We start from the raw sequence: 23,957 nt of genomic DNA, 5'->3' as shown, positions 1-23,957 counted from the left end.
TTCATATCACATTTAATGCGGTGGTCACGTAATCCAAGCGACGGTTTCCGAACGCCTATTTGGGATTCGTGAGTTCAAACTTTCAAAACGTCTTCTAATCTCGATCGTCAATTTTGAATCAATCTCGATCGTTCAGATTCCCGAACACTCGTGCGGGTGTTTTAAAAGCGGTTCGTTGTCTTCGTAGGTTTCATTCTTCCTGTCCGGAATTTGAACCATTGTTGTCTTCTTGGCGCCTTCCTGCTCTCAAGCTTTTGCCTCACTGAATCAGTAAGTTTACTGGTCATTTTCTTTTTGTAGTTTACTGAAACAAGTAATGGCGGATAATTGGGCTTCTCTGGTACCCAGTGTTGGTAATAGTAGTGGTAGTGAAGCTTTTGCTTCTCCTCCTTCCAAACAGTCGGATAGTGACAACAAAACCCTAATTGTCCTCTCGCGCGAGTTTGCTGAAGTTTCTCAAAAAGGTTTAGATAGAAAAACCGAAACTCCTTCTGTCCTCCTCGAGTCTAGATCTTCCAAGACTGCCGAGATGCACTGGAAAGCGGGGTTCGCTTTCCCTTTTTTAATCCTTTGTTCTCCGCAATTCTGAATCATTGGGACATTTGTCCCGGAATTCTCCTTCCCAATAGCTGGCTTCTCATCGTTGGCTTCTTGGGTTTGTGTTTTGAACTTGGCATTACGCCATCTCTTTCTCTCTTTGTACATTTTCATGTTCTTTCTATCTCCCATCCTCCCGGATGGGTTTTTTTTGTCCAAACGCAATAAGGCTGAACTTGATTGGAGGGGCAACATCCTTGCCAAAGGAACTTGCCCTTCTAACCACAAAAGATGGCGCCAATGATACTTTTGCTGTCGAGCGCCTCCATCGGATCTTAACTTCCCAACCGCCTGGAGGCGGTGTACTTCTTCTTCCGAGAATAACCGAGGCCTTCCCTTATAATAAGAAGACGAGGCGGCCGTCAGGAAGATCAAATCCATTCCATGGTATCAAGAGATACATGGACTTGAGGTGAAGTATAACTCCATTCTTCAGTACTGGGGCTTGGCTCATTGTGAGCTTCTAACCATCATCGTTTAATTTTACTGAAGTGATATGTCTTTAATTCTGACTCTTGCTCTTCTTTGCAGTGCCTCCAAGAATGAACCTCGAGAAGCTGCGAGTGAAGGCCGCTAGGGCCGTTGCGACAGCCGAGCAACGATCACCCAGAGCCTTGACCGTAGATCAAGAGGCTTCAGTTCCCTCTCCCGACCCCTTTTACAGGGGTATCAGGAATATCAAGCCCGTGGCTGATGCTTCGGGTAAAGGGAAGAAGCCAATGGTGGAGAGGTCTAATGTCTCCTCCTCCGCCACGTTGTTCGGTGATAGGCTTGAATTTCAATGTAGGGAGAATGAAGAATATCTGAAGTGGGTGGTCCCTAGCAAGCCCGAGCATATCAAGCCAGAGCTTCGAAAGGAGTGTGTTCGGAAATACCTGAACATCGTACCTTTCTCCAAGCTGCTAGGTGCCTACAACATTCAAGCTTATCACAGGGCGGGAATGACGTTTGGGAGTGAATTCTCGCATCAATCCCTTCCTTTGATACTGCTCCCTTTCGTGAGGTGTGCCATAAAGAGGTCTTCGGGAAATTAGGCATGGATCTCCTAGACTGGGCTCGGGAAGAAAATGATCCTTTTCCAGCTGACCCTCAATATGAGGCATATCTGGCTGACGAGCCGGTGCTTCCAGAGGAGAAGTCACAAGCCGAGTCTCAAGCTGCTGCTAAAGAGGACTCTGACAATGTCATTCTTGAGGAAGGCTCTTCTCAAGATCCTGAGAATAGTCCTCTCGACCAGGGTCCCTTGGGCAACAATGAAGAAGAGGCTTAGGGAGTTATCTCTTTTTTTTTTGTAAAGATTGACCTCCTTGCTAATGAATAGACACTTCTTTTTCATGTTGGCCTTTCCATTTCCCTGTCTCCTTCTAAACTCTTGTCTTGAATATCAAAGTATAAATGATAAAACTTATCACTTAACTTCACATTCTTCGACGAATAATAATCTTGTAGAGATATTATGAAGATGCGTTTTTGAAAGATGCATTAATCTTCCCCACTACTTCATTTATTGCAAAGTTCACACGTTTCCCTTCTCGTATCTGCAAAGTCCAAACGTTTCCTTGCTCTGGTATACAATTCACTGTTTCCAATGAATCGGAAATACATCCATTATTACAATGGCGGTGCGACGATTGGAGGTATCCCTGGATCGGGTGCTCGCCTCCACATGTTTCCATGTGGCGTCCCTCCGACCGTTGATCTTGCTTTCTACGGATTTCGAAGCGTCATTTTGATCTGGGCCATTGGTTGTCCTTAGCTTTCAACCGTCGTCTTAATACCTGAGGCTGTTTAAAGCCTTCGTGGGTACTCTCCATTTATCCTGCTATCTGCAAGTTAGATTTGCTAAAGTTCCGTCTTTCTGCTTGCTTCCGTATTCCTCGTACTCCAACAATAGCTTTATCAAATTCTGAACAAGTGAGTTTTTTGATTACTCATCTCTTTCCCCCTTTCCCCCTGAGTAAACTGCACAGTAGTAGTACTTGGGGTTTAGTTAACCGGGGTTTTCATAAGTGATATAGAACTAGGGTTTTCCCTCTTTGCTGGCGTCGCTGGATATCTGTACTGATACAGCTTTTTTGTTTATATAGTGGCTCCCAAGATCAACCCGAACTTTATCAGAGCAAAGTCTAGCAAGAAATCGTTCCGTCGGCGATGGTTGGGGCCAGTGAGGTGGTTTCAGCTAGTGAATCCTCCAAGCGTAAGGCGACTGCTGTTGGTGAATCTTCAAATCAGATTCCCACAGTTTCTATTAATGCCGTCCCTGCGCCTCTTTTGCCCGAAGTGATCGCTCGTCTTTCCCAGGAAGATCTTGATCACTCCGTTGTTGATGGCGCTGTTGTCGCCCCTGCTGCAGAGACCGTTGATGCACCCCCGAAGGAGACTCTTCGGGCATTTGAGGCAACTATGTTGGCATCTGATGAAGGTGTGGTCCCAGCAGGTGCTGCTCCTATTTCCAATTCCAGTGCTTGTTTGGCATCCTCCTCCTCTCCTTTGGAGTTGGAGGATTTTGCCACCAGGAAACGTCGTCGGGTGACAAGTGATGCAGCTCATCCCTCTTTTGGTGTAGCTCATCCTTCTCATCCTTCGGCCGAATTAGTGTCAAACGAGTTTGACAGAGCGTTGGAATGGTGTACTGCTGCTCGAATGACTTCTGAGAGCGCAGTTCTTTCCAAACTTCCAGATGAAGTCTTTACGAAGTCACTGGTGATGTAAGTCTTTCTTCATTATCTTTTGATTCTGAATATTACTCTTCTGCTCCTTTTTAACTCTGAAGTTGTTTGCAGGAGTCTTACTGGTAACTTCCACAACCAAGTGGAAGCAGCCTCTAGGCTCAATAAGTTGAGCAATGAAGTTTCCAGGCTTCGGGAAATCTCTGAAGCTAAAGATGTTGAGATTGCTCGCCTTAGGAAACTAGCTTGGGAGGTTGTAGGAGAAAAGAATTCGATGATCGGTCGTCTTCAGTCGGACTTGGATGATGCCAGGGAGAAGATCCGGCAACTGGAACGGGGAGTTGGAAAGTCAGGAGCCAAAGGATCTGAAACGTTACCCCAAAGGCATGCTGTTGTTCCTTTGCCCGAATCCCTTCCAACTGATGTTCGCAGAGCATGCGTCTTCAAGTATTTACATAGTAAGCCCTTTGTTGATATGCTGAATGCTTATAACTTGCAGGCTTACCGGGATGGTGAGAACGAAGTATGGGAATCAATATTAAGGAAGGATCCTCATTTTGATACGACTCCCTACAGTGCTGTTTGCCATCCTGAAGTGTTTACCAACCTGGGCCTTCCTCCTGGCGACTGGACCAAAGATAAGATTGATCCTCCGCCTTCTGATCCAGATATTATGCATTATCTGGAAGACTCTCCTGTTTACTCTCCCTTGGAAGGATTCAATTATGACGAGCTCGTCTTGAATGCAAGTTTGGTCGAGGACCATACTTCTCCTGGACAAGCTGGACAAAGAGTATGAAATTGCGGTGGATCTTATGCATACCGAGATATTTTTTGTAATCCTCATTTCTCCTCTTCTTTTCCTTGAATCCACACCAATGGTTGACTCATATGTTTGTTCTAGCAAAGTTGTGCCGATCTTGTATGACTTCTTAATGATCAACGATGATGACTTTCTTTTTTGAGTGAAGATTGTATCCAGCTCTTGTAATCTTATGTTTGATGTTGAGACCGGCCTCTTCTGGCCTTTTGAAGAAATAAGAAATTAATTTCATCTTGAACTTTGCTAGCCACTTGAATCGCTGTTGCATTAGGTCTTAGTTGTTTGAAACAATGCCTTTACTTAAAGATTTCCGGAGAAATACAATAAGCCTGAGAAGGAACTCACTCGGGTTCTAAACCGATGCCTTTACTTAAGGATTTCCGGAGAAATACAATAAACCTGAGAAGGAACTCACTCGGGTTTTAAACCGATGCTTTTACTTAAGGATTTCCGGATAAATACAATAAGTCTGAGAAGGAACTCACTCGGGTTTTAAACCGATGCCTTTACTTAAGGATAATTCAAAAATTCAATAAGTCTTGAAGGAACTTACTCGGGTTTCAAACCGACGCCTTGCAAAAGGAACTCACTCGGATTTTCATCCGATGCCTCTACTTAAGAAATTCCGAAAAAATTCCATAAGTGTTGAAGGACCCACACGGATTTTCATCCGATGCCTTATAGTTGGATCTTGTTCTTGAATGTGGTGTATGATGCCCTCCAATCAAAAGATAATTTGTTGAAAGCAAAAAATTGCATTGATTGAGTTGAAAATGTTTACATTGCGAACAAAATTGAAATCATCATCAAGGATAAAACTTCTTGAGATACCTGGCATTCCACGAACGATCCAACTCTTTCTGGGTGTTGATGTTCTTCAGCCTGTAGGCTCCTGAACCAACTGGTTTTACAACCATATAAGGTCCTTCCCAGGAAGGGTCCAGTTTTCTTTGGTGACGTGGGTCAAAAGCTAAGGTGTTTCTCAACACCAAATCTCTGGCTAAGTACAGACGATTCTTCACTCGAGTATTATAATGAGATGCTATCCTTCTTTGATAATGTTGAGTTCGTGCTATTGCTTTTGCCCGAACTTCGTCCAACAGATCAAGACTATCAAGCAGTCCTTTCTCATTTGCTTTTTCCTCGAACTCTTGATCCCGTAATGTCCCCGCCATTATCCCCACTGGTGCCAATGCTTCGGATCCATATGCCAACCTGAATGGAGATTCTCCTGTGGGTGTTCGAACTGTAGTTCTATAGGCCCATAGTACATTATGAAGTTCTTCGACCCAAGAAGCCTTGTCAACTTCGAGTCTTCTCTTTATTCCTTCCAGTAGCGTTCGGTTAGTAACCTCTACTTGTCCATTTCTTTGGGGGTATGCCACTGAGGACATACGATGCTCGATCATATATGTTCCACAAAATTGTTCAAATTGCGGACAGTCGAACTGAGTACCATGGTCAGTGACGATAATCTTTGGAATCCCAAAGCGATATATGATTGACTTAAGCACGAATTTCTCCACTTTTTTCTCATTAATTGCTGCCAATGCACTGGCTTCAACCCATTTCGTGAAGTAATCAATTGCTACTATCAGATATTCCCGTCCGCCTGACGCCTTGGTGAATTTGCCCATGATATCAATTCCCCACATCGCAAAGGGAATGGGATCTAGAATTGAAGTCATGGTTTCCGCCGGGCGCTTCGATACTGTAGCATGAATTTGACAGTTACCACATCGACGAACGTATTCCATAGCAGCCTCTTGGATCTTAGGCCAATATAACCCAAGTCTTAGAATTTCATGGGCCAGGGCTCGTCCACCCATGTGAGCTCTACAAATTCCTTCATGAACCTCAGCCAAAGCTGATTTTGCTCCTTCGGGGCCTATACATCTCATAAGGGGTCTAGAATAAGATCTTTTGTATAGTTTCCCATTCTGAATGACAAATCTCGCTGATCGTATCTTGATCAACCTTGCCTCTTTCGGATCCACAGGTAATTTGTCATCTCTCAGATACTCGATTATCGGATCCATCTAGCAACGCTCTGCTTCAATATAAGAAATTTCTTTCACATGATAACTTGGAAAAGTTATCTCTTCAATATAGACCGAAGGATCTAGATTCTTTTCTTTGCCATTGGCTAGTCAGGATAGCTCATCTGCCACTGAATTTTCATTCCTCGGAATCTGAGATATCTTCAAATTCTGAAATTGGTTTTTTGGTTTTGAAATGCCTGCACTATCTTTTGATATTTCTGCAAGTGTGGTTCTTTAATACCATACTCCCCCTGGACTTGGTTGACTATAAGTTGAGAGTCATTATAAATAGTAACATCTGCAATAGACAATGCTTTTGACAACCGAAGTCCAGCTATCAGAGCCTCATATTCTGCTTCGTTATTACTTGCTTCAAATGCAAATATTAAAGCATATCGAATAATAAATCCTGCTGGACTTTTCAATAGAATTCCAGCTCCTGCTCCATCTTTATTACTCGAACCATCCACATATACCTCCCAAGTGGTTGGTATAATGGGATCCTCGATGGTGGATTCCACTGGTGCAGTAGTTTCTACCTGTGATATATGTATTTTTTTATTATTTTTATAAAATTTTTACCTGTGATATGTGTATTTTTCTACATTTTTTACCAAAGATGCAAAATACTTAAATTTCAAACCTAATCCTCACAAATAAAATAGTAAAGATGTAAACAGCTGGTCAAAAACTTGTATTCAATATGTATTTATGCCCACTTCGAAGAATATACTTAAGAAAATAACTATCCGATTATCATCCGAATCCAACAAAATTTGTCCAAAAACCGATAGGATATTTTTCGAATCCGTCCGAATATAGTAGGATGCAAATATGGTATTAACACTATCCGATCCGAATCTGGTCCATTTACACCCCTAGTACCACATTCTCTTCACAGGAGTTGCTCCAGTCATAAGGAACCTCTCCTGATTCGGTAAACCCATCTGTATAATATAATGTAACATACAAAGAAAATGAATGAGTTCTGACGAACTCAGTAAGGAAAACACATCTCACATACATATCAACAACATATCAACTTCCGAATTCGCATCCGCATAAGAACAGAGTGTATGCCACTTAGGGGTGTAAATGGATAATTGAAATCCACTTCCGAATTCGCATCCGCATCCGTTTAGAGATATTCGAATCCGTCCGATTACTAATAGGATGCGGATATGATATACCCCCTTTTTTACCGATTTTATTATCCGTTCGATAAAATTATCTGATTAAGTTATTTATATAGATTTTTTCTTATTTTTATAAAATTTTCTCCCGTGATATGTGTAATTTTCTACATTTTTTACCAAAATAGCTACCAAAGATGCTAAATACTTAAATTTCAAACCTAATCCTCACAAATAAAATAGTAAGGATGTAAACAGCTAGTCAAAAACTTGTATTCAATCTGTATTTATGCCCACTTAGAAGAATATACTTAAGAAAATAACTATCCGATTATCATCCGAATCCAACAAAATTTGTCCGAAAACCGATAGGATATTTTTCGAATCCTTCCGAATATAGTAGGATGCAAATATGGTATTAACACTATCCGATCCGAATCCGGTCCGTTTACACCCCTAGTACCACATTCTCTTCAGGAGTTGCTCCGAGTCATAAGGAACCTCTCCGATTCGGTAAACCCATCTCGTATAATATAATGTAACATACAAAGAAAATGAATGAGTTCGACGAACTCGTGAAGGAAAACACATCTCACATACATATCAACAACATATCAAGGTAAGCATATATGTAATGAATGTTATGCAAATATATGAAAGTTGCTAGAATCTAACTATGCAAGTCTGTATATGGTTGACATGCTTTAAGATATAACACCAGCCCTTCTCTGGGTAGGTCTAGTTGTCACATCCACTCATCTGGTACCCTATCTGGAATACCCGGAGGAGTGATCCAGAACCCCAAAGATCAAGTTTAGGAACGATCATATCCACTTAGCACAATAACATAATCAAAAGCAAGAACAAATAATTGTATTCAAGTAATTTATTAATAAAAGTTAAGAAAGGATCTTAGAACGATCACATAAGATATCAGAAATGATACCAATCAAGTGTAGAGTGAGGCGGAAAATCACTCCACAGACAAGCGGAAGGTAGATCAAAAGCAAAAGGAGATTACAACCGGTTCCCAACATGAAAGGGGAACAAACAACTAAGGTCTCAACAAATCTAATAAAGATAAAAAAGAGAATGAGACGATGTCTCATCGCTGACACTCATGTGCAAGACTCAAACTACTCTTGATAAGCTTCATTCTCGTACTGGTAGTCTTCACCGCCGTAGATACCATTGCCAATACTTTGGGAATTGTAAGAGTCATCAACTTGGTCTTTATAGTATTGACCATCATAATCAATAGTAGTAGTATTACCTGCAAGTAAGTCTAACAATAGATGTTGCAAAAAGGAGTGAGTTCAAAAGAACTCAGCAAGGCAGTTCAATCCGTAATAACATAATAACACATGATAGTAATTCAACGTATTAGACGATCAGAGAAGAAAGCATTCAACCTATTAGACGATCGGTTTCGACGGACCATTGTCAGAGTCAGATCTCAATTGCTGATATTCTTGAAATTAATCAAGATGATGACTCGAAACTGGAGGATAACCAGGTTCAGATGGATGTTGGATCATTAAAACCACGCGGTGAACACAGAAAGTCTAGCAATAAAAGCAGGGCTTAGCATTGTCTTATGACTCCCATTACCATGAAGAGATCATTTTCAACTGGGAGATTGTTCTTCACAAGACATGGAAGAGGGAGGAATACAATGATTCCTCTGTGAAATATTTCAAGACAATATAGTGAAATAGCAGGGTTGTTTGAATTGCTGAACTCTTAAGCAACAAAAGGAGAGATTAGATCAATATGGTTTGTGTTGGAATTCTCTTCATAAGCATTGAACAGAGAACCCATTAAGTTCTCAGAAACTTGTAATTTTCTTGGTTTCTTTGTAAACTTGCTGACCCAGATTGGGTTTTGGGTGCAGTGGCTTTAGTGAATTTTTCCCCTTCTCTTCTCTTCACTATTTTTCTTCTGATAGTGCTTCTTCTTCATTAATGATTCCTTTATAAGCACTATAGTACCTTAATGAGACAGTACTAAACCTAATCATTTACGTAATTATATTTGTAATCATTAATGGGCCTTTCCATTAAAAAAAAAACGTACACATTATGTGTCAAGTTGTATAAAATTGGCATACACTCTGTTCTTATGTGTTTTTGAGAGAGAGAGAGAGAGAGAAAGAGAGAGAATATTATACAATGGGCCACTAAGATTCTGTCGCTCATCTCTTAATACAATAATTTATTTATAAACCATATGAGAAGTTCATTAAACAAGGAAGAAAGTTCATGAGCTAATCTTATGGCCTTTCTTTTTCCTGTTTTTTTTTTTTTTTTTTGGAAGGTTTGCCCAAGTGGATCCAAGCAAGGAACTGTACTTGTGTTATTCCATAGGCTGAATATGAGCATCAATGTAACTTGTTCAAATTCTCCTTGATCAGATGATTTGGTTTTAGCAAAGCCACCATGGTAGTTGTGAGGAAGTGAGGAATTGGAAATTAGATGCTCAGGTGAGTTTGTACTCCGTTGGTAGAGGCTTTGTTAATTTTTAGTTTGGTTATGAGAAAGACATGTTTGAGGCATGGAGATCGGCGAAATCTCGCCGAGGCGAACCGGCGAACTTAGGCGAGATTTCTTACCGTAAAAAACGGAATAAACACAACTCAAATCATAGGTTTGGGTACTTTTATTGTCCCAACAAAGTAAGAAATTAGCTCATATTAAAGTTTAAATACAGATAAATAAATGCAGCCATTAAAAGAGTTTAGCAAGAATATAAAAAGTAGGAAATATAAAACCAAATAGAGAACTAGGATAATGCTTCCACAATGCTCCAGCTCCCTATCTGCAATAGCTCATCCTCTTGCACGAGCTTTCTTTTCTCCATGTCTGGTTCTCTCTTTTTCTTTTAGTGGCCTCTTTAGTTCCCCCAAATTTTCCCAAAGTGATAGTGTAAAAATGGATTGTAGGATTAGAACCTTCTTTTATGAGATCAATGGCTAAGATCCTTCACATAGTGACAAGAGGAATATCTAATCAGTTAGCCCTTTTTAGTGATTTCATTACATAATGCCACGTGTCCAATCTGGGAAAATCATGCTACCATAATGCTACAACATCCCTACAGCAAATTAAGAAGACTTGTTCTTTGTTACTGTTCTATGTCTCATGTCATTTCTTCATCCATTATAGTCCTTTTCTTATAATGCCAAAAAAAAGAGGACTGACCAATTCCATCCATTAGTTGAAGGGAAATTTATGCATAAATTATATAAAAGACCTTACTAGATTTAAAACTTTAAGATTCACTGAACAACAATTTTATTTAGTACTAACACTAAAACAAAGAGAAATCACTCTTAAACTGAGCTATCTCAAATGTAAAATCACTAAATTAACTCTAGAAATTAAACAAGCACTAAAATCTAAATAAAACACCTAAAGTGCTTCCCCGTTCATAAAGAAATTATAATAGAAGTGTAGCGAGTAGTAGTGAAAACATAAAATCAAAATATGACTCCTGATGCGTCCAAAATCTGCTCAGCCCTTAGATCTCCTCGTGATGACCTGCAAAACGAAAGCCTCAGATGTGGCCCAACCGCGAGGGTCGGGAGTCCACCTCCGAAGGCTAAGTCAGTTGATGAACTTAATCACAAACGGCTCTGCTAGAAGCACAGAGCTAAGGAATAAAGAACTGGGAAAGGTGATCTAGATCGTAAGCCACTGATAGTTTACGTCTATCAGCATGTATCTGAATCTGAGTCTGAGTCTCAGATTGTGTGTTTTTCAGATCTCCCTCACCTCGTATGGCAGTGAGGTTTATATAGAGTGTACCTTCTAATCTCCTTCGTTGGATGCACTTGAGCCTTCTTCGGGTAGTCGTTGGATCTTAACAGTTAGATCCGTTGAGCAATAGACTTCTACTAGTTTGGACTAGTAGAGGACTCCTGAGATATCTTTAGGTTATGTGACGATTATCCCTTCGATAATGATTATCCGCAGCCGTCAATTCTAGTCTGCCATCATTAGGGTAATTAACCTAATCCATAATTTGGATTAGGGCGTGCTTGTAGCTGAATAAGTTTTCTTCCTCAAGAAACCATCTTCTGGATCCGGTTCGCACTGGAGCGAGTTGGTTCCCTCCGTCTCGACCGGGGTCGAGGGTCGAACCAGGTATTAACCCGGTCTGATCATAATTTCTCCATATCAACTCCATATCTTCTTCATTTCTTCTTCCCAGCTTTAGATGCATCTCCAGCCTCGAGTCTTCTTAACACCACAAATATTCTTGGACCCATTCTTTCTTTCCTTCATTTGCTTTCTAGACTTCTCCACCTTGATATCAAGGTTGTTCTTGTTAAGCCCATACTTGGGCTCGTACTTGTTGGCATTATCTACAGAGTCGTAGATGAAACCGAAACCAATAGACTTGCACTGAATTCGCATATTGGTAGTCGCACGGATAATATCTTTCTGTTGATGTATTAAAATCCGTTTGTCTAAGATTTCTTTCTGTAGATGATTGTTGTGGAACTGTTTGTCTCCCTACTTAATTACATTGTTTTCTTGGTAAAAGTCCTAAACTATTAGGAGAAGACCACTTGAAACTATATTACAACAGAAGCAAGTCAACCAACTTATGTTTTAAAAGCTGGAAGCGAGACCCGGAGCAATCCCTAGCTTGAAAATGAGGATCCAATCTGGGTTGACCCGAACCCATTCTGATTTCTAAATGACTGCAAGCGACCCGGAGCAACCATCTTATGTTTTACAACTATATGCTTGTTAACCTCAAACATATAAAAGATCAATTCCCATATCATGTTGTCAGTTTCAATTAAATTCAAGGTTTAACTTGGTGGTACAACCAATTTATATTACATGAATTATTGGCAATTATTTGAGAAACAAGGTTCTCTTCGGTTGCTAACAATTGGTCCTTAGATTCAAGAGGTTTTTATGGTCGTAAATGTATAATATAGTTTTTGATTTCTCCTGACTATAGGTATTTCAAGGAGGAGAGGATTAAATATATTTGCATGGCCCCATGCAATTAGGAGCTAATGGAGGCATGCATAACTGCATAAGCATGAAGGGCTGGAATTTTTGACTCCGTATGGAATGAATCCCTGATTCTAGCTACAAATGGATCTAAGGGAGAAAAACTGAAGAAGGCCATGCAATCACCTATGCTCTTTGTATAAATTAGGAAACTACTCCAAGAAACTTGGTCCTTAGATTCGAGGGGTTCTTATAGTTGTAAATATATAATATAGTTTTTGATGTGCTCCTGACTATATGTATTTCAAGGAAGAGAGAAATTAATTGTATTTGCACGCCCCTGTGCAAGCGGGACCTAATGGAGGCATGTATAAGCATGAAGGGCTAGAATTTTTTACTTCGGATGGAATGAGATCCTGATTCTAGATGCAAATGGGTCTAAAGGAGAAGAAGGTCCTGCAATCACCTGTTTCTCTTTGTATAAATTTGGAAACTGCTCCTTGAAATGAGACACTGTGCTTGCACGATAACCCACTCTCTTAATTTAGGTAAAACGATATCATGAGGCTTTTTGGGGGAGAAATAATGATATAATAAGGCAGTGAAACATATGGTGGTAGAGAGTTTGAATCCTTCAATCTGGCCAAAACAGAGAATGGAGATAGGAAAAGAAAACACAAATCACGGGAGGAAATTAATTTTTATATGCGAAGTGCACGGAAGGCCTCACTTTCACAACCCATATGGTACTTCCCCATATTTGGGCTCTCAATTGCAATATATATAGAGATGATGATGCTTTGGAGAAACTCAGGTGGCTTTCAATCTGTTGGTTTTGGGCCCAAGGTCTTGTATTTTATTTCTGACCCATTTCACCTGAGTGGTGGGTACAAAAACTAAATAAAAAATAAAAAAAAACCCATTTCACCTGAGTGGAGGGTTAAGAAAAAGGGGGGGACAAGAGTAAAAGAAAATGGGATTAGCTACATCTAGCAGCTTGTTGGTCTTCTTGTTTTTATTCAACTATGTAGTGAAGGCAGATATAGTCAACTTTGATGCAGTGTGGCGACAACGAGCCAAGGCGGCCGCAAAGCACAAAGGATGATGACTTTGAGCCCAATCCTGCGACCGATTCTTTGCTCACTCAACTCACAAGTGCACATGTAGGTCCTGAATTTGAATCTTCTGAAAATTCTCCATGCTTGCAAATTATATTTAAAAAACACATTCCATGGATAATGTATAAATTGAGCTATTTTACGTTGAGAAATGGATAACTCCTGTACTTACGATAGATTTGGATGGATGAATGAATGATGCAGGACAAGACAACGGAGGCTGGGGGAGACTGGAGGAGCATGCCAGGCGACGAACCCAATAGATGCGTGCTTTGGAGGTGCAAGGCTAAACGGGCCGATGATCGAAAGGCATACGCCAATTGCGCTTTGGGCTTCGGCAAGAAGGTTGCTGGTGGCAAGGACGGCAAGATCTATGCCGTCACTGACCCCTCCGACAATGACATGGTCAACCCAATGAATGGCACCCTCCGCCATGCCGTCATTCAGAAGGAACCACTATGGATAATCTTCGAGAAAGACATGAACATCGTACTCAAGGGTGAGCTTATTATCGCCCCTGACAAGACTATCGATGGTCGTGGTGCCAATGTCCACATTACCAAAGGCGCTGGTTTTACCCTCCAGTCCATCCGCAATGTCATCATCACCAACCTCCATATGCATGACATCGTTTCAACTCCAGGTGGTATGATTCGCGCTTCTGTCGACCACTACGGAAAACGCACCGTCAGCGACGGTGATGCCATCAACATCTTTAGCTCCTCGACATCGGATCGACCACGTGACCATGTCCAAAGCTGCAGATGGCCTAATCGATGCTGTCGAGGGTTCCACTGCCATCACCATCTCGAATATCGACTTCAGTAATCATGACCACGTACGTATAACTGGTCAATTTGCTATAAGTCTCCTGCTAAAACAGATTTCTCTAAATATAACTAACTTATTTTATAAAAGGATGGACTACGTAAAAAATACGAGTACTTCGACCTTCCAAGTCGACCCACTGACTGTTGCTTCCTTATTGGTGAACAATCGTGTTGACAGTGATGTTGTTAAATGCAAACACCTCTGCTAACAATAAGATGAAGGTTACGATAGCATATAACCATTTTGGGAAAGGATTAACACGAGAGGTTGCCCAAAGTCCTAAATGGATTTGCTCACGTGGTGAACAATGACTACACGGAATGGGGGATGTATGCCATTGGGGGCAGCTTAAACCCATCCTTCCTCAGCCAGGGCAACCGTTTTGTCGCTGGAAGCTCATCGAGAACCAAGGAGGTTACCAAGAGGGCTGTAGCGCCAGAAAGCGAGTGGAAGAATTGGGCGTGGGTATCGCAGGGTGATGTGATGGAGAATGGTGCCTTCTTTGTTGAATCAGGTTCCCCAGCACAGAAGAAGGCCCTCCTCACTGGAGACCTTATTAGCCCAAAGGACGGCAGCACTGTCAGCAGCCTCACTCAGTCTGCTGGTGCACTCAATTGTAAGGTCGGCAGCCCTTGCTGAGCTGTTTCTCGCTCTTTTAATTAATGTAACTTCAAGCACTGTACGTTATTCTTCATGGGCTGATTGTTCTGTAACTTCAGGCGCTGCATGTTCGTCTTCATGGAATGAATAAAAACAGTAACTCTTGATTTTCCAAAACAATTAATAGAAGTACTAACAAAAAGGGATCTTCCATTACTTCAATACTAGCTAGAACAAGACCAAAAGGCCAACAAAAACGGCTGCATGTTGTAAATTCAGATATGCTCTTAGTAAACAATTTGCTCATGTCTAAAAATGCTACGCAAATGCACGCGTCACAATTAGGTAGTAAATAGTAAGTAGGGTATCAATCCCACGGAGAATTTTTTTTGTAAATCTCAATGTAAAAGGAACATTAAGTTAAACAAGATTGACAAAATTACTTTGTGATTAATGAACTAAAGAGACGAAGGACAGAAGAATTAAACAAGAGGTCCTAAATTGGAGAGCACACGATGGAAAGAACTATAATAAGTGGTATAAATGTTGGAAGTCAATTTTCCCTCCCTTGAATTTGGGTTGTGAATGCTACAACAAAGCTGCAGCACAAGGCATATCAAAGAACCTAGAACAAAATTACACACGGGTATCTTCCAGTCCACATACGCATTGACATCCTAATTCAAAATCATCATATTCCTATGGAGAATTTAACTGAGGATGCGAATCACGCTTGATGAGTTCCAATAGTGGTTACGTGAGGTAGGCGAATATCCCTACCCTACCCATTGATTAGCTAAACCCACATAAGGATCATGCTAGTTTACGTTTTTCAACATTGGTCTAGCTCCAATTAACTAAAACCGAAATATGCCCAAAGCCCTTCTATCTTCGATTGTTCACTTGTTCTTCACATCTTCTCGTCTCTCAGCGCAGGAATCACCGAAACTGCTGCCTGAAATAGAAACCTTTGCCTTAACACTGCCTATTTCTCCTCTTTTTATTTGTTTAAAATCTCAGTGAAGAGCGAAGATGTGAAGTTGGAACCACCACCTAAAACTTATCCGGTTATCCCACATGCAAAGAGAAGAAATATATATGTCGCACCACTATGAAAAATGAGCGTGATGATGGGAATGGGTTGGGATTTTGAAGTTTAAAAGTGGGTGGGACCCTGGGATTGTGTGTCATGATAATAGGGTATTATAAGGATTGGTTTGGGAATCGGGAATGGGTATTATCCTTGTCGGATTGCATTGCAAGTGGTCTGATTCATTATTGAAGGCTGGATTTTGACGTAAACATAGCCCAACCGTCGATTATATTGGTGAGAATTTATTTCCTAGGTCTTCCATTAGAGTATTGGCATGTCTGAAAACTTTTTTCAATAGCCAAAGAAGTGGGACATCTCATCACTCTTGATAACAAAGCTAAGCAAGATTTTTTGGGTAGCTATGCTTGTATCATAGTTGAGGTGGAAAATAGGGTGGAGCGTGTGCTTTAAGTTCAGATTGAACTGAACCTGACACTAGAATGGTTTTAGTTTTACCCAATCAATTGTGTGTGATGATGGAGAAAATATGTATGCCTCTTGTAAATGTTTTGAGCATGTAGTAGCACTATGTTTATTAAGAAAAACCTAAAAATCCTATGATGGAGGAGAGGTTGCTTGCGCCGGGGAAGACAATGCAAGACAAGTGTTAATGATTGAAATAGTCATTCTACCCTGACCGGTCTGACCAATGGGTTCAATAAAATTGTCTCGACCATAGTGTTGGACCGACCATCGTGTCAAGAGTACCCGATCGGGATAAACTTCTATCATCTCCCAACTTCTTCGAAAGGATAAGTCAGGTAAAAGGCTATTTGTAGAGTTACTTTCCTAACACAACTCTTCTTAGAGTTATATTTGGAGTCTAACTCTAATATCTAAAGCTATATAAGCACCTCAGGCAGGCTTTATGTAGTAAGTATTCATATTTTGTGTGATCAATTACTTGAATTATCTATTGAGTAGTTGAGATCAAATCGTTGGTACTGACTTGCTCGTCGGAGACGTACCTTTACCACCCAAGGTCGAGCACGTGTTTTGCAGGAACGTGACAGGGAAGGACGAGCAAGATTTAGTATCAACAATGGCGCCGTTTGTGGGAAACTTGATCAAAAAGCCATCGTGCAGATAAGATAAGGAACGCTAAATCAACCCTCCGAATAATAATGAGGTGATCAAATTCCCTTGTGAGGTAATATTGTCTTCAAATTCCCTTTAGGGTAATTTAACCATAAGGTATGTCGTACATTACTTTTCTTGGAATAATCATTATTTTTTTAATCAAATTTGAGGACTTATTCCCAAATCGAGTTTGCCAAACGAATTGTCGGGTTATGAAGAACCCACCAAATAGAACAATCAGCAAATAAGAGAAAAGAAGAACACAAGAACATATGGGCAAGAGAGAAAACTCCACTATAAATAAATAAATATCCAAGAGGAAAGATATTTGGGATGCTTAAAGAAGAAGGAGGAGGATTTCTTTTATAGCCTCCTCCTCTCCACATATTCCCACATCAGTCGATGTGGAACTAATTACAACACAAATTAATCGAAGTTTGGTGGGAATTCTCTCAGATTTATGAGAACTAACCACAAGGTTGAGTAATTGCATCGGTTTTGTAAAGTTACATTATCGTCAAGGTTAAATTAACCCAATTTACATCATCAAATGTCATTATCAAATTATTCATTTTTTTATGTACGGTTACATAAAGGGAACATATGATAGTGCAGGTTTACAATAAATTAATTATTGTGCTTTTTGCAAAGGCGGTTACATAAAGTGAAGAGAATTGATTGAGATTCATGATTTTTGTCTTTTGCCAAAGCATATTACAATTTACAACCACCTTTAAGCAACCGGGTGGAAGAATCTTTCGTCCACTGTTATTTTGTTGGGTTTACCATACAGGAAATTACTTCCCATGTGTTATTTTTGTTTTGTCAAGAGCTTGAAGCAAGTAGAATCCACCATCACCAAATGGAATCCAGATGATGAAAAATTTAAGGAAATTGTTCACAAAAAAAATAAGCCTTTAACAACTCTCAAAAAAATGTCACCATGCTCGGATGCCATCTCATCTGCAATATGTCCCATGTGTTGCCCCTCATAGGTCACGGCTCAACCAAAATCTCTGCAGCGAAGCCGAGAAGTGAGCCAAAAAAAAAAAATACAGGATTACCGGCGTCGCTGTCGAGATCGCTGCAACAACACAAAAGAGACAATGCAGCTTCATAAGGATTTCTTTTCGGAGCTAAAGAAGCGGTTGAAATTGAGGGGAATCGATGAACCAGAGAAAGATTTGGAAACATTGAAGCAGATCCTTGTAGCTCTGCAACTCATAGGCCTTCTCCACTCTAAAAGAAAGATGGACCGGATCGGCCACCAAAGTGTCCTTAACGGTCGGTGATTATATGGTCGTGATAAGGCCTTCTCGCTCGCCGTTTTCAATCAACTGTGTGAAAAGAATGAGAGTCCGCCGGAATCTAAATTTAACTGGTGAGGCCTTGTCGCCACAAGAAATAACGAACGGCTTGAAATCAATAGAAATATACAGAAAACAAGAAAATCAAGATCCTTTGACTCGAGCGACAACGGAGTGAAAAGTCGAAGTTCTCTTGCCAGGCGAAGGCTACTAAGCATTCAGACGTAGGGGAAGGAGATGATTTTGTGGAGTAGAGAAGAAGCTCTCCTGTGCATTCTTCGAAGTTTATTACTAGGAAGGTTGAAACCGTTCCCATGATGACGATTTCGTCAATGGCGATTTGGATGACTGTTTGATTAGAACCGAGGATTGGCCAAAGTCCGTCACGTTCAATTTAAAAAGAAAAACCATGAGGGTGAAGATTTCTATGATCCTCATGAATCCATGAGTTTCTACAGCAAAAATGATGCGGAGGACAACAGTAGTAGGGTAGAGCGTTCGCTCAAGTCGACTACTCCAATGGTGAACATAAGAGATTAGAAGTGGAGAAAATATTAGTGTTGTGCTTGACACGTCTACCAATTCAAAAGTGGAGAAGCAACAACAATGCAATTTAATGGAGTTCAGATTATTAGTGGGATCGTGATTCAAGTTGATTCACATTCAGGTTTTCCAAGATCAACGTCCACAATTATAATGACAGTAGAGAAAAAAATAAATGCTCACGTCGTATTGGATTGCTTATCTTGAGCACACAATAGACGATTTTTCAGATCGAAATCCTCCAAAGTTACGATTCAAAAAATCAATTCGCAGGTGGAAGAGATGAACGAAAAGACTTGAAGTTCACTAAGATATAGAATGTCATCTGTAGGAGATATTTTCTTCCTCAAGGCTCCTATATCTTGATTCATACACTACTTTTTCCTCAGGGCTCTTTTTGGTGGCAATTACGGTAAACTAAATTTCATTCCGTCCACTTTCTCAATTTAACTGATTTAGAATTTTATTCTACCTGTCATTCATGGCCTTTTTTGGTATCTATATTTACCATGCATATCATATATATGTTCAATTTCCTCTTCAATTCCATCGACTGTATATGAATGGGAATTAGAAGACAAACATGGGCTAATTGAGATTAATATTCCAATGCCTACACATTTATTTAAACATATTTGTCATGAGACTATTCATATATATTTTCTGAACCCATCATCACATTTATAATCTTGTTCAAGAGTCATTTTTGACTATGTTGCTTTCATCATACTCATTGATGCACGATCGGGATTATTCGCCATGTACAACCTAGAATTGGATGTGGAATATCAAGCAATATTACTCTTTAAGTCAGCTAGCACTGGAATTCAGCAGAAATAATATATTTAGCTTCAACAACAAAAGTCTTATATACAATATTTTCAAAGCCTTTGAGCTTGTGGATAGCAAAATATCATCAAAATTACAAGTATGGAAGCTCGAGATATAATCAACCATACATGATCGAGAGAAAGGAGTTCTACATACAAGCAAAAGTCTCTCATTGGATGAAGCATAACAACTCAGAAAAGATTTGACCTATCATCGGGGGAGTAAAGAGAGATAAACATCTCACATCTTGATCTCCTTGTAAGCAAAATATAGAAGTATCCATGCTCAACGAAAGAGGTCTAGATGTACAAATCTAAAAGACTACTATACTAGAAACCTATGAGTTGACCACAATCATTCTACTTGACCAATATTGGAAGGACGCTACACGACCAAATCAATAACTCTACTTGACCAGCATTGGGAAGAAAAAGACCTAAGTTCCTTAGGCATAAAAAGGTGTAAGACCTAAGGGCTTTCAGAAAAGGTGTAAGACTTTAGGGCTTCCAAAAATGGTGTAAGACCTAAGGGCATCTAGAAAAGGTGTAAGACCTAAGGGCTTCTAGAAAAAGTGTAAGACCTAAGGGCTTCCAGAAAAGGTGTAAAACCTAAGATACTCTAGGCTTCCGAAAATAAAAAAGGTGTAAGACCTAAGGGCTTCTAGAAAAGGTGTAAGACCTAAGATAATTTAGGCTTCCGAAAATAAAAAAGGTGTCACATCCTCCCAGCCGGTACCCTAACTGGCATACCCGAGAGTGTGATCCACAGCCCTAAAGATCAAGTTTAGGAACGATCATATCCATTTCGCACAATAACATAATCAAAAGCAAGAACAAATCATAATGTTCAAGTAATTTATAATAAAAGTCATGAAAGGATCTCAAAAGGATCACTAAAAATATCAGAGTGCGGAAAACAAGATACCAAATCAAAAGACATATGTAGAGTATAGCGGAAATATACTCCACAACATATGCGGAAGGTAGATTGAATCTAAGTAAAGCTCTAAGCTAATACAAGTAAGTAAAAGATAAGTCTAGAAGAAACAAGAGAAATCTAATCCACATCTTCAGTCGGCTCTTCTTCATCTTCAGTCTTCATCTTCTTCACCTTGCCCTTCCTTATATGGACCGTCATCATATTTCAAACCTGCAGAGAAGTCTAACAAAAGATATGGTACAAAAGGAGTGAGTTTCGAAAGAAACCCAGTAAGGCAGTTAAATCCATAATAACATAAATGGCGTGGTTTCAAAACAAACATAAATGCAGTATGGTATGAGACAAACAATGAATGTATGAATCTAACTCTATGTATGCTGGTCTCTATTGGCAGACATGCTTTAAGTCATAGCACCATACTTCTTTAGGAAGGTCTCATCACACAACGCCTTTTGGTAGTGGGTCCGGCATCCCTCGGGACATTCCATGGTGGGGGTATAGGTCACCACTCTCTCACATCACCATTGGTCTAAGTCTTGGCGCATGTCGGGGGTAAAGCCTAGCCAAATGCAAGTCTCCTACTCGGTTACATCAAGTCGAGATCCGAGATACGTCCATTCCTCGCCACGGCGATCCTTTCCGGTATCCTTCACACTAGAGTCCTCATAGTCCCCGACTACGGACTCATCAACCCTATTGGTTATCCACATATGGTAAACGGGAAGCTCTCACGTCCTCTCACGGGTTGGTTACACGGTCTTGAGCGCCCGTGAGCCCAAGTCTATCCATATGCAACCCTACCAATAAATGGCCCCCACAATGTGATTCCCTGTCCTCTCACGGGTTGGTTACCGGTCTTGAGCGCCCATGAATCCCCATTGCTACCACGGGTCGTTCGGTCTCAATACCCCTCCGATTAGGGTCCGACATAACGGGACATCCTAGCCAAACACTACTAGATAGTCCTAAATATGTCATCCAACAGTTTAGGAAGGTGTCCGAGAGGGCATCTCCGGAAACATCCCATAATATTCCCGTAGGTGTCCAAGGATAGAAGTGTCAAAAGGACACCTCTCCTTCCCGAACCATACTTAATCAATCACAATCACAAATCAATCATATCATACACATTTACAGTATATAGAAAATATACCATAATAAGATTCATCTCATATACAAGTTGACAAATAAAGACTTTCATAAACTAAAGAAAGCTAAGTAAATAATGCTACTGTAATGGTGAAGTAAATACAGCAGTAATATATTCATAAAAGAATCTAATTATGGTAACAAATCCGAAAGATTCTAATATAGAAACTAAAATCACACAATCTATGCTATTATAGAAGTAACCATCCTTACCTTATATAATTTGCAAAGGAATCTTAAGAATTCAAGTAAGATCTTGACAAACTTGAGAAGAAGGTCCTAAACAAGTGTATACAACATATTAGGAAAGAAACCTAGAAGGAAAGATATCAGAACATCCAAAACAGACCAAATATGAGGTTGTTGTACTCATTGGTCGATTGGATTGGTCTACTGTCTCGCCGACCAATCAATCGACCAACAAGAGACATGATGGCCTTCAAAATCAGAGTTTTTAGAATATAGAACCGAATTTGGTGGTTCAAAAGGGCACCAAACAAGGGGGAAACTACTATGATAGTATCCTAGTATATAGAGGACTTCAAAACACTAATCAAATCAAATCTTCAAGTTACAAATTAGGAAACAAAAGTTACCATAATTAGATTAATCATGGTTCTTGAAGAATTCAAAATACAAATCATAGACAAGTACAATAGGAGAATGAATCATTGATTTTGATAAAAGATATCATGGAAGGCATACATAGATCTTCAAGAAAAATAGATCTAAGACTCCAAGAACATGAATCTAAATAAGGAAACAAAACTTACCATAAATGTATTAGTCATGGTTTTTGAAGAAAGCATGGTATGATCAAGAAGAAAGAACTAGAGATTCATAGGTTACAACTCTTGTAAAGAAAACACAGCGATTGACTACTAATATGATCAATAAAACAGATCTAAGAAGATCGGAATTTGAATCAAAAGATGAACAAAGACAAGATCATGATTTAGATCATGATTCCTTCCAAAGCTTGCATTGATCATGATTAAGATCATTGCATTAGCCATTAATCCTTAGGAAGATCATGAGGGATGAGTAGAGAGATGTTTGCAACAGAGAATGCAGCATCTTCTCACACTGTCTCAGCCCAAAAAGGAAAGAAAAACAGAGATGGAGAAGAAGAAGAGAGTGTAGACATACCTTTGATGCAAGAGGAAGAAGATTACCGGAGTTCTTGGTGAGGGATCAACCAAGGATGCAAGGAAATTGATTAGAATGGAGTTCTAACTTCGTTCTAGAGGCTTAGGAGGCAGAGGAGACGAACTAATCCCGAGATTGGACTTAAATAGAGCAACAAAGACCTAAATTTGGAAAACATATCTCATTGGTCGATTGGATTGGTCTATCGCCCGGTCGACCAATCACCGACCAATGGAGACGCTGAAGGTGCAGATTGCCATTGTTTTGGTCATAACTTCTTCGTTTGGAAGTCCGATTGATCAAAATTCGAAAGGGAACTTCACACAAACATAATAAGACTATCTAGCATGAATTGGGAATCATCCATTGTCCAAAAATCAGTACTTTATTACTTGGGAACATGAGTTTCTGGGAATTGGAAACAACATGGTTCTCATAGTCCAAACTCACCATGGATTCAAGGGGAAGAATTAGAGAGAACAAGGCTTCTCTCTAATGGAATATCAAGAACATATCGGAGGCAAGAATAACTAAATAGAAAATCAAAAGAATACTAATCCTAGAATGAGAGGAATCAAAAATAGAAACTTACTAGAATGCTTATATCAATGGTCAACATAGAAGGCTAAAATGGCTAGAAAGAAAGGGGGAATTGATTCAAGCGAGATGAAATACATTGGAACAGTAGTAAAGGCTAAGATCAAACATGTTAAACATTAATGAGAAAAGAAGCGCTACAGTAGAATGATCATGCTGTCCAAAACTCAATCAAGATCAATGAAGAATTGAGGAGATTCACCATGTGGGCCTTTCAAGGAATGCATAGAGTGGGATTGGGGGTTCACTCTAAGACATAAGGAGATTAGATAATAGGTAAGTTATAGTAGTGCAACACCTTCTCCACAATCAAAGCATCAAGATAGAATCAGTAAGAAGAAGAAAAGAGAGAAGAAGGAGATAGAAAAATGGAATCAAGGTCCAACTTCAAGATGGGGCATTAAATCTAACCATTCTTCACCCAAAATAGATAGAGGTGTCCTGGCCAGGTTTGAGCTGGATTTCACTAAAGGTGTAAGACAT

General features: G+C 39.9%; 1 protein-coding gene and 1 pseudogene across 1 annotated transcript in view; one reads left to right on the top strand and one right to left on the bottom strand.

The window, feature by feature from the left end:
* Positions 1-13,292: 13,292 nt before the first annotated feature.
* On the top strand, positions 13,293-14,825 carry LOC149003351 (putative pectate lyase 7 pseudogene; annotated as a pseudogene).
* Positions 14,826-18,019: 3,194 nt separating this feature from the next.
* Positions 18,020-23,957, bottom strand: part of LOC149003350 (putative ribose-5-phosphate isomerase 4, chloroplastic) — a 12,235-nt gene continuing 6,297 nt past the window's right edge. Inside the window, exon 6 of the mRNA XM_089138821.1 lies at positions 18,020-18,043. Coding sequence (XP_088994947.1) covers positions 18,020-18,043 — 24 coding nt within the window. The remainder of the gene's footprint in view (positions 18,044-23,957) is intronic.

The sequence above is a fragment of the Hakea prostrata genome, chromosome 10 (assembly GCF_041222555.1).
Source record: "Hakea prostrata isolate BN-2017 chromosome 10, UWA_Hpros_2, whole genome shotgun sequence".
In the NCBI taxonomy this organism is placed as follows: domain Eukaryota; kingdom Viridiplantae; phylum Streptophyta; class Magnoliopsida; order Proteales; family Proteaceae; genus Hakea; species Hakea prostrata.
The sequence above is the reverse complement of the archived record's forward strand: the minus strand, read 5'-3'. Positions and strand labels throughout refer to the sequence as shown.